The following is a 12500-nucleotide window of genomic DNA, read 5'->3' on the forward strand; positions in this document are numbered from 1 at the left end:
CTCATTTTGCGAGGAACGGGACGCGGGACTGTCCTTTGGCGAGCCGCTAGCAAGTGTCATGGCTAGCTAAAGTGCCTTCTGTCGTTAAAGCAGGATGTTGGAAAACATTTAGCCTCCCTGGTAAAGATATAGAAATGTAATTTTTTTTTTTTTTTTTTTTTTTTTGTCCTGTCCAGCTTCTCAGGCAAATCATATAGTTGATGTAGATGCCCATATCGGCAAAAGAGAAGTGTAAAATACTTATTTGTATTTGACTTTATTAAATGTATTTATTAGAGATGTCCGATAATATCGGCCTGCCGATATTATCGGCCGATAAATGCTTTAAAATGTAATATTGGAAATTATTGGTATCGTTTTTTTTATTGTCGGTATCGTTTTTTTAATTTTTTTATTTTTTTTATTATTAAATCAACATAAAAAACACAAGATACACTTACAATTAGTGCACCAACCCAAAAAACCTCCCTCCCCCATTTACACTCATTCACACAAAAGGGTTGTTTCTTTCTGTTATTAATATTCTGGTTCCTACATTATATATCAATATATATCAATACAGTCTGCAAGGGATACAGTCCGTAAGCACACATGATTGTGCGTGCTGCTGGTCCACTAATAGTACTAACCTTTAACAGTTAATTTTTACTAATTTTCATTCATTACTAGTTTCTATGTAACTGTTTTTATATTGTTGTACTTTCTTTTTTATTCAAGAAAATGTTTTTATTTTATTTATCTTATTTTACTAATTTTTTTAAAAAGGACCTTATCTTCACCATACCTGGTTGTCCAAATTAGGCATAATAATGTGTTGATTCCACGACTGTATATATCGGTATCGGTAATTAAGAGTTGGACAATATCGGAATATTGGATATCGGCAAAAAAGCCGTTATCGGACATCCCTAATCATTTGCTAATGCTAATGTAGCGCTGTTTTTGTTTTAGCGGTACGCGTGTTTCATCGAAACATTCAGAGTTTGCTCATTTTGCGAGGAACGGGACGCGGGACTGCCCTTTGGCGAGCCGCTAGCAAGTGTCATAGCTAGCTAAAGTGCCTTCTGTCGTTAAAGCGGGATGTTGGAAAACATTTAGCCTCCCTGGTAAAGATATAGAAATTTTTATTTTTTTTATTTTTTTATTATTTTTTTGTCCTGTCCAGCTTCTCAGGCAAATCATATAGTTGATGTAGATGCCCATATCGGCAAAAGAGAAGTGTAAAATACTTATTTGTATTTGACTTTATTAAATGTATTTATTAGAGATGTCAGGCCGATATTATCGGCCGATAAATGCTTTAAAATGTAATATCGGAAATTATTGGTATCGTTTTTTTTATTGTCGGTATCGTTTTTTTAATTTATTTTTTATTTTTTTTATTAAATCACCATAAAAAACACAAGATACACTTACAATTAGCGCACCAACCCAAAAAACCTCCCTCCCCCATTCACACTCATTCACACAAAAGGGTTGTTTCTTTCTGTTATTAATATTCTGGTTCCTACATTATATATCAATATATATCAATACAGTCTGCGAGGAATACAGTCCGTAAGCACACATGATTGTGCGTGCTGCTGGTCCACTAATAGTACTAACCTTTAACAGTTAATTTTACTCATTTTCATTAATTACTAGTTTCTATGTAACTGTTTTTGTATTGTTTCACTTTCTTTTTTATTCAAGAAAATGTTTTTAATTTATTTATCTTATTTTATTTTTAAAAAGGACCTCATCTTCACCATACCTGGTTGTCCAAATTAGGCATAATAATGTGTTGATTCCACAACTGTATATATCGGTATCTGTAATTAAGAGTTGGACAATATCGGAATATTGGATATCGGCAAAAAAGCCGTTATCGGACATCCCTAATCATTTGCTAATGCTAATGTAGCGCTGTTTTTGTTTTAGCGGTACGCGTGTTTCATCGAAACATTCAGAGTTTGCTCATTTTGCGAGGAACGGGACGCGGGACTGCCCTTTGGCGAGCCGCTAGCAAGTGTCATGGCTAGCTGAAGTGCCTTCTGTCGTTAAAGCGGGATGTTGGAAAACATTTAGCCTCCCTGGTAAAGATATAGATTTTTTTTTATTTATTTATTTATTTTTTTGTCCTGTCCAGCTTCTCAGGCAAATCATATAGTTGATGTAGATGCCCATATCGGCAAAAGAGAAGTGTAAAATACTTATTTGTATTTGACTTTATTAAATGTATTTATTAGAGATGTCCGATAATATCAGCCTGCCGATATTATCGGCCGATAAATGCTTTAAAATGTAATATTGGAAATTATTGGTATCGTTTTTTTTATTGTCGGTATCGTTTTGTTTTATTTTATTTTATTATTTTTTATTAAATCAACATAAAAAACACAAGATACACTTACAATTAGCGCACCAACCCAAAAAACCTCCCATTCACACAAAAGGGTTGTTTTTTTCTGTTATTAATATTCTGGTTCCTACATTATATATCAATATATATCAATACAGTCTGCAAGGAATACAGTCCGTAAGCACACATGATTGTGCGTGCTGCTGCTCCACTAATAGTACTAACCTTTAACAGTTAATTTTACTCATTTTCATTCATTACTAGTTTCTATGTAACTGTTTTTATATTTTTTTACTTTCTTTTTTATTCAAGAAAATGTTTTTAATTTATTTATCTTATTTTATTTTTTAAAAAGGACCTTATCTTCACCATACCTGGTTGTCCAAATTAGGCATAATAATGTGTTGATTCCACGACTGTATATATCGGTATCGGTAATTAAGAGTTGGACAATATCGGAATATTGGATATCGGCAAAAAAAGCCGTTATCGGACATCCCTAATCATTTGCTAATGCTAATGTAGCGCTGTTATTGTTTTAGCCTTTTTTATTCAAGAAAATGTTTAAAATGTATTTATCTTATTTTATTTTATTCATTTTTTTTAAAAAGGACCTTATCTTCACCATACCTGGTTGTCCAAATGAGGTATAATAATGTGTTAATTCTACGACTGTATATATCAGTATCGGTTGATATCGGTAGCAGTAATTAAAGAGTTGGACAATATCGGATATCGGCAAAAAGCCATTATCGGACATCCCTAGTATTTATATTATCATTTGGTGCAGCAAGAGGGGGAAAAAAAGGAAGACAGAGGGGGAATTGTGGGGACAAGAGGGGGATTAGACAGAGAGACAAAAACAACAACAACAACAACAACAATAGAGCAACATCAGCACATACGATATGTACAAATATGATGGTAAAAGTTGTAAGGGGGGGGGGGGGTATAGCTCGGTTGGTAGAGTGGCCGTGCCAGCAACTTGAGGGTTCCAGGTTCGATCCCCACCTCCGCCATCCTAGTCACTGCCGTTGTGTCCTTGGGCAAGACACTTTACCCACCTGCTCCCAGTGCCACCCACACTGGTTTAAATGTAACTTAGATATTGGGTTCCACTATGTAAAGCGCTTTGAGTCACTAGAGAAAAGCGCTATATAAATATCATTGACTTACTATAGCAAAGAAGCAGTTAGCAAAAATAAATAATAATACAGAAATGACAATGAGCATTGCCAATAATTTACTTCTATTATCAACACTACAGTTGTTCAAAATAAAACAATTATTAATCGAGATTCTTATTCGTAACCATTCTTAAACGATTCGAAAAAATTTAAAATTGCTTTTTTTATTGTTTTTATTTTTTTATCTGTCCCGTCCAACCAATCATGTACATCATATTGCATATAATTGTTGATGGAGATGATCATATCTAAGAGAAATGTTGGATATATTCTTATTTCAATCAATCAATCAATTGATTGATTGATTCTTATTTGTATTTGACTTTAATAACAGTTTGGGTATAATTTTATTTTGAAAAATTTTCTTTTATGTAAAATAGAAATGTACCAGAGCTGTTTATCTAGTGCACCAGTGCACAAAGCAAGGTCCATAAAGACATGGATGACAGAGTCTGGTGTGGATGAACTTGACTGGCCTGCACAGAGTCCTGACCTGAATCATATAACGGGCACCTACTGTTATTAAAAAAAAAAAAAAAGTATTGATTTTGAATGGAGAATCGCTTGGAATCGAGAATATATTCTGAATCGAATCGTTACCCCCCCTAAGAATCTAATTGAATCGGGACGTGCCCAAATATTCACAGCCATAATAAACGGACACTGTAACTGCTAGTAGGGGTGTCAAAAAAAAATAAATTCAAGATGGCGCAACCAAACTTGATACCGCTACCTGACTGGCTCTTAGCATGTCCCTCCCACTGATCACTGATCACTTCCTGTTTTGCTTAGTTACCAGACTTCGACTGTCTTTGTTCATGCGACCAACCTTGCTCCGCAATTCCCGGTTTTTTCCAACCAAAAAAATGGACATATACCGAATGCTTTGGATTGATATCACTATATTGCCAAAAGTATCTGGCCACCCATCCAAATGATGAGAATCAGGTGTATAAAATCCAGCACTTAGGCATGGAGACTGTGAAAGAATGGGCCGCTCTCAGTGATTTCCAGCGTGGAACTGTCAAAGGATGCCACCTGTGCAACAAATCCAGTCGTGACATTTCCTCGCTCCTAAATATTCCAAAGTCGGCTTTATTATAAGAAAATGGAAGAGTTTGGTGGAGGAGGACTTATGATGTGGGGTTGTTTTTCCAGGAGTTGGGCTTGGCCCTTTAGTTCCAGTGAAAGGAACTTTGAATGCTCCAGGATACCAAAAAATTTTTTGGACAATTCCATGCTCCCAACCTTGTGGGAGCAGTTTGGAGCGGGGCCCCTTCCTCTTCCAACATGACTGTGCACCAGTGCACAAAGCAAGGTCCATAAAGACATGGATGACAGAGTCTGGTGTGGATGAACTTGACTGGCCTGCACGGAGTCCTGACCTGAGCCCGATAGAACACCTTTGGGATGAATCAGAACGGAGACTCAGAGCCAGGCCTTCTTCGCTTTGGGAAGAATGGTGGAAAATTCCTATAAACACACTCCGCAACCTTGTGGACAGCCTTCCCAGAAGAGTTGAAGCTGTAATAGCTGCAAAAGGTGGACCGACATCATATCGAACCCTATGGGTTAGGAATGGGATGGTTTTTGATTGATTGATTGAGACTTTTATTAGTAGGTTGCACAGTGAAGTACATATTCCGTACAATTGACCACTAAATGGTAACACCCGAATAAGTTTTTCAACTTGTTTAAGTCGGGGGTCAACTTGAACTTGAACTTCAAGTTCATATGTGAGTCAAGGCAGGTGGCCAAATACTTTTGTCAATATAGTGTATATTGATATCGTTTTATCGGCCCAGCCCTGGTAGAGAGCAAATAAAAAAACTAGCTTTGGACACCCCGTACCCGAATGTGGTTGCTTCACTGTTGTTGGCGTCACGTGTGCACCGTCCTGTATCAAATAGTGATATCATCGCCATCTTTTTCTTTTTTTTGCACCCATTCGTATCCCCCACTGTGAGTTTGTCCTGTATTTGTCTTCTCATCCAGATGCTCCCACCACTACCCCTACACCCACCACAGCCACCACCACCACCTCCATCACCACCTCCTCCTCCTCCTCCCACCACCCTGCAGCCAACCAAGGTACAGTATCATATATATATATATATATATCGTTCGCCTGCGCAGCGATACTCGAAACACGCGCGGGGACAAACGTCTCGAACGAAACCTTGTTTACCGCCGGAGTGTTCGCAGAGTGAGTAATTGCATCAAGTTTGAGGAACAACCTTGCCGCAAGGATGCTAACTCGAGCTTTTGTTTGGGATATTAGCGAGTGGGTGGGAATTTAACCGAATAAAAGTTCAAATTAAAGGACAAACATGTTCTTTGGCTTCATCGAGGAAGCAGCCTCAACCCCTGTTGTTACTGTATGTAGAGATGTCTGATTATATCGGACAATAAATGCTTTAAAATGTAATATCGGAAATGATCGGTATCGGTATCAAAAAGTAAGATGTATGACTTTTTAAAACGCCGCTGTGTACACGGACGTAGGGAGAAGTACAGAGCGCCAATAAACCTTAAAGGCACTGCCTTTGCGTGCCGGCCCAGTCACATAATATCCACGGCTTTTCGCACACACAAGTGAATGCAAGGCATACTTGGTCAACAGCCATACAGGTCACACTGAGGGTGGACGTATAAACAACTTTAACACTGTTACAAACATGCGCCACACTGTGAACCCACACCAAACAAGAATGACAAACACATTTCGGGAGAACATCCGCACCGTAGCACAACATAAACACAACAGAACAAATACCCAGAAACCCTTGCAGCACTAACTCTTCCGGGACGCTACAATATACATCCCCCCGCCCCCTCCTTCAACATCCTCATGCTCTCTCAGGGAGAGCATGTCCCAAATTCCAAGCTGCCGTTTTGAGGCATGTTAAAAAAAAAAATGCACTTTGTGACTTCAATAATAAATATACATTTTTTTTCCCCATAACTTGAGTTGATTTATTTTTGGAAAACCTTGTTACATTGTTTAATGCATCCAGCGGGGCATCACGACAAAATGAGGCATAATAATGTGTTAATTCCACGACTGTATATATCGGTATCGGTTGATATCGGTAATTAAGAGTTGGACAATATCGGCAAAAAAAGCCATTATCGGACATCTCTAACTGTATGTTTACATCAATGCACTCAAATCCATCATTTTTAATAGTTTTGACAGTAGTTTTTGTGTCATCTAATAATCTCACTCCAAACTTAGGTTGGCCCCGATACCAATAATTTGGTACCGGTACCAAAATGTATATCGGTTCTTTTCCAAATAAAGGGAACTACGGAAAATTGTCAATTTGGGCTTTCAGCCTGCTCAGTGGTCTTGTGGTTCGAGTGTCCGCCCTGAGATCGGTAGGAGTTTTGGGCGCGGTTGGGTGTTCCAACAGGACAATGACCCCCGAGCACACGTCAAAAGTGGTAAAGGAATGGCTAAATCAGGCTAGGACTGTCATGATCCGTTACCCGGGTCATGGCATGATTTATGTTATGTCTGTTTCCTGGGTGCACCCTCTTTCCCTGTTGGTTTCCATGGGCACGGATTCTCCTCACCTGTCTTAGTTTTGCAATTAGTGTTCCCACCAGGTGTTTTGGTCAATCACTCCCCTTTATAGTTTCCTGTCAGCCAGCAGTAGTTGCTGGGTCAATCTTGTTACGTCTTCGGGGGCGCATAGCTGCGCTGGTAGCGTTCCTTCCAAGGCAGAAGACAAGCAGGAGTAGCGTGCAGGTAAGATGAAAGTTTTTAATAAATCCAACGCAGGACAAAAATACAAAACTGAGGACGCTAGCAAGCGTGGAGCTAAACAAAACTAAAATGTCACCAAGGGGGGGGGGGGGGGGAAACGAGGAAAGCTAGTCTGTACAGAAATCACTAGAGCATGGGTGTCAAACTCTCATTTGGCCCTTGAGGCGATATCAAATTATCATTAGAGCTAGCCCGCCGGTGTTATATAGCGGCGTTGCAGCTATAACACCGCATTCACCGCTAATACTCATACTTGCCAACCCTCCCGATTTTCAGTGCCCCTCTCGAAAGTCTCCCGGGGCAACCATTCTCCCGAATTTCTCCCGATTTCCACCCAGACAACAATATTGGCGGCGTGCCTTAAAGGCCTACTGAAAGCCACTACTACCGACCACGCAGTCTGATAGTTTATATATCGATGATGAAATCTTAACATTGCAACACGTGCCAATACGGCCGGGTTAACTTATAAAGTGACATTTAAAACTTCCCGGGAAAATATCCGGCTGAAACGTCGCGGTATGATGACGTATGCGCGTGACGAAGTCCGAGTAACGGAAGTTATGGTACCCCGTAGAATCCTATACAAAAAGCTCTGTTTTCATTTCATAATTCCACAGTATTCTGGACATCTTTTGCAATTTGTTTAATGAACAATGAAGGCTGCAAAGAAGACAGTTGTAGGTGGGATCGGTGTATTAGCAGCGGACTACATCAACACAACCAGGAGGACTTTGTTGGAGCGCTAGCCGCGCTAGCCGCGCTAGTCGCCGACCTCACCTTGACTTCCTACGTCTCCGGGCCGCCAAACGCATCGGGTGAAGTCCTTCGTCCTTCCGCCGATCGCTGGAACGCAGGTGAGCACGGTTGTTGATGAGTAGATGAGGGCTGGCTGGCGTAGGTAGAGAGCTAATGTTTTTAGCATAGCTCTGTGAGGTCCCGTTGCTAAGTTGCTAAGTTAGCTTCAATGGCGTCGTTAGCACAGCATTGTTAGCCTTCGCCAGCCTGGAAAGCATTAACCGTGTATTTACATGTCCACGGTTTAATAGTATTGTTGATTTTCTATCTATCCTTCCAGTCAGGGGTTTATTTTTTTTGTTTCTATATGCAGTTAAAGCACGATGCTATCACGTTAGCTCGTAGCTAAAGCATTTTTTTTTATCAGCGAGCAAAAGTTGCGAACTTTATCGTCGATTTTCTCTACTAAATCCTCTCAGCAAAAATATGGCAATATCGCGAAATGATCAAGTATGACACATAGAATGGATCTGCTATTCCCGTTTAAATAAAAAAAAAATCATTTCAGTAGGCCTTTTTTAAAGGCACTGCCTTTAGCGTCCTATACAACCTGTCGTCACGTCTGCTTTCCCTCCATGCAAACAGCGTGCCGGCCCCTTGTCACATGATATATGCGGCTTCTACACACACGTAAGTGAATGCAAAGCAAACTTGATCAACAGCCATACAGGTCACACTGAGGGCGGCCGCATAGACAACTTTAACACTGTTAAAAATATGCGCCACACTGTGAACCCACGCCAAACAAGAATGACAAACACATTTCGGGAGAACATCCGCACCGTAGCACGACATAAACACAACAGAACAAATACCCAGAACCCCTTGCAGCACTAACTCTTCCGGGACGCTACAATATACACACACCCCCCCCCCCCCCCCCGCCCCCTTCCTCGCTACCACCAAACCCCTGCCACCCCTTTCTCTTGCTACTTCAAGGCTTGGATGTTTGATTCATTCATTATTGTTGTTTTATTTTCAAATGTATTATTAGCCTGTGGAAAAAGTTTATTTTAATATTTACCTCAGAAGGCTGCAAATAGAAAAGAGACATTCAATTTTTATTAAAATTGTATTTGATATGCCATTGATATTTTTGAATTATTAGGGTCCGCCTGTACCCTGTACAAAGGACACTATTGTTATTGTAAGGTTTTATTATTATTATTATTATTCCGCAGCTTTGCGCACTACTTTGCCCCCCTTAACATGCTTCAAAACTCACCAAATTTTACACACATACAAAAACGTGGACCAAACCGGTTTAGTAAAAAAAATCAAACCCCAAAAATCAAAATTGCGCTCTAGCGCCCCCTAGGAAGAAAACTGCCTGTAACTCCCAGTAGGAATGTCGTAGAGACATGAAACAAAAACCTGTATGTAGGTCTCGCTTAGACCTACTTTTCATTATTTAATTTCTTCAGGCAAAAATCAACAGGAAGTTGGCAATTTCCCCTTCAAGACAAACAATTACTAAAAACACTCATTTTTTATTTTTGAGCTGTAATTTGACCCTCATAAAATACTTCAAAACTCACCAAACTTTTTACACACATCGGGACTGGTGGAAATTGCGATCTAAAAAAAAAAAAACGAACCCCAAAACTCAAAATTGCGCTAAATTTTTGAATAAAACAGAGAAAAAACTGCTCCTCAGAGGAAAACTCAGACAAAACTGCTTGTAACTTCCGGTAGGAACGTCTTAGAGACATGAAACACATACCTCTATGTAGGTCTCACCTAGACCTACATTTCATAGATTGACATCCTTCAGCAAAAATCAACAGTAAGTTTGGAATCCCTCCTTCAAAACAACATTTTTGTTAAAACCGGTCACCAAACATCAAACATTATCTCCTCTGAGCGCGTTTGTCGTTTCGGCTTCAAACTATTACAGGAGAGCGATTGGACCCTTCTGATTAAAAGTTGCCGACGGTGTTTTGTTTAGTGCTACCGGTTTGATTTTACGAGCCTTCAAAGACCCGCAGCACTAAAGCTGCTCCGCTGCTGGGATTCTACGCGCCTTCAAAGAAAACAACCACTGTGCCGCAGCACCTGGGGAAAAAACACAGACACAACTTCCTCTAAGAGAGACTTAAAAACTCTGCCCTGCATACTGCAATTAAGCTGTATAATGACACTATCTAATTTAATAAGTAATACAGTCATATACCAGAATGCTAATAGTTTCCATGCTGCTGTTGCCCTGAATTTTTTTTTAATATAAAATACTGTCTGTTCTATTAATTTTTGTATTTTTGTTTGTTTGATATTCATTGTAAAGTTCAGCTGTTTTTTCAGTGGGGCGTAATAAAGAAGGAAAAAAACATATATAAGTCGCACTAGAGCAGGGGTGTCCAAACTTTTTCCACTGAGGGCCACACACTGAAAAATCAAAGCAAGCAGGGGCCATTTTGATATTTTCTATTTAAAAAAACCAATACAATATATGTATAAAAAAATATACATTTAGGCCTCCACTCAAACTTGATCCCGGGTACCCCAAAGGATTTTGGTCAAAAAAATATAAAAAATGTGTCATTATTCAGTATTATTATTTTTATTATTCAAGTTTTAAATCTCTATATCAGGGGTCACCAACCTTTTTGAAACCAAGAGCTACTTCTTGGGTAGTGATTAATGCGAAGGGCTACCAGTTTGATACACACTTAAATAAATTGCCAGAAATAGCCAATTTGCTCAATTTACCTTTAACTCTATGTTATTATTAATAATTAATGATATTTACACTTAATTGAACGGTTTAAAAGAGGAGAAAACACGAAAAAAATGACAATTAAATTTTGAAACATAGTTTGTCTTCAATTTCGACTCTTTAAAATTCAAAATTCAACCGAAAAAAAGAAGAGAAAAACTTTAAAAAAAAGAATTTATGGAACATCATTAGTCATTTTTCCTGATTAAGATTAATTTTAGAATTTTAAAGACATGTTTTAAATAGGTTAAAATCCAATCTACACTTTGTTAGAATATATAACAAATTGGACCAAGCTATATTTCTAACAAAGACAAATCATTATTTCTTCTAGATTTTCCAGAACAAAAATTTTAAAAGAAATTCAAAAGATTTTAAAATCAGATTTAAATTTGATTCTACAGATTTTCTAGATTTGCCAGAATAATTTTTTGAATTTTAATCATAATAAGTTTGAAGAAATATTTCACAAATATTCTTCGTCGAAAAAACAGAAGTTAAAATGAAGAATTAAATTAAAATGTATTTATTATTCTTTACAATAAAAAAAAAAATTTAGTTGAACATTGATTTAAATTGTCAGGAAAGAAGAGGAAGGAATTTAAAAGGTATATGTGTTTAAAAATCCTAAAATCATTTTTAAGGTTGTATTTTTTCTCTAAAATTGTCTTTCTGAAAGTTATAAGAAGCAAAGTAAAAAAATTAATGAATTTATTTAAACAAGTGAAGACCAAGTCTTTAAAATATTTTCTTGGATTTTCAAATTCTTTTTGAGTTTTGTCTCTCTTAGAATTAAAAATGTCGAGCAAAGCGAGACCAGCTTGCTAGTAAATAAATAAAATTTAAAAAATAGAGGCAGCTCACTTGTAAGTGCTGCTATTTGAGCTATTTTTAGAACAGGCCGGCGGGCTACTCATCTGGTCCTTACGGGCTACCTGGTGCCCGCGGGCACCGCGTTGGTGACCCCTGCTCTAGATAAACATTAGGTCTATCTGTCAATATAACGTTTTTAAAGATTAAAGTTGTATGCTCTTTTTGTCAAAGAAAACCCAGTTTTTAATGGAAAAAACACAAAATATGCAATATTTTCACCCAATAAAAATTTTTAAGTGGAATATTTGACACTATGTAATTGGAGCCTTAAAAAGGTCAATAACTCATGACACCATTGATTTTAATTCGTTATTATTTTTTGAGCAATGACACTTAAAAACTAATCACACTAACATTATTGGGGATCCAAAAGGGTCCTACTCATTAAAGTGTTAAAAAATAAATTATAACATTTTTTTACTGTTTACTTTTAACACAAGAATCTCAACTTCAGATCTATCCGCCAATTATAAATTTTATTGTTGTTTATGTTTTTTGTTTGTTCGTTTGAGGCCCTTCTTTAAAAAAAACAGCTCAGTTTTTTATATGGCAAACACAAAATATGCAACATTATCCCCAAAAAATATCTCAAAGTGGAATATTTAATGTGACTTAATTGGAGCCTTGAATAGGTCAATAATTCATAATGACATTGAATTTGATTCATTATTATTTTTTAACGAAAGAAACAGCCTGCATGACAGCTTTGTGTTATTAGAGTAAACATTGCAACATTTTCTTGTTACATTTCACCTGTTTGCTCTTTTATACCATGTTTTATGTTTTTAATGTTTCCAATCGTATTTTTAAAAT

The 12500-nt window shown here is 37.7% G+C and overlaps 1 protein-coding gene across 4 annotated transcripts in view; it reads left to right on the top strand.

Annotated features, from left to right (window-relative positions):
- The window catches only part of LOC133651096 (cell adhesion molecule 1-like), a 1249207-nt gene that overhangs the window by 1079356 nt on the left and 157351 nt on the right, over positions 1-12500 (top strand). For 2 of the 4 annotated variants that reach the window (XM_062049036.1, XM_062049039.1), the window contains exon 9: positions 5524-5619. The exons of the other annotated variants lie outside the window; for them this stretch is intronic. In XM_062049036.1, coding sequence (XP_061905020.1) covers positions 5524-5619 — 96 coding nt within the window. The remainder of the gene's footprint in view (positions 1-5523; positions 5620-12500) is intronic. 4 annotated transcript variants of the gene reach the window in all.

The sequence above is a fragment of the Entelurus aequoreus genome, linkage group LG05 (genome assembly GCF_033978785.1).
Source record: "Entelurus aequoreus isolate RoL-2023_Sb linkage group LG05, RoL_Eaeq_v1.1, whole genome shotgun sequence".
NCBI lineage: Eukaryota > Metazoa > Chordata > Actinopteri > Syngnathiformes > Syngnathidae > Entelurus > Entelurus aequoreus.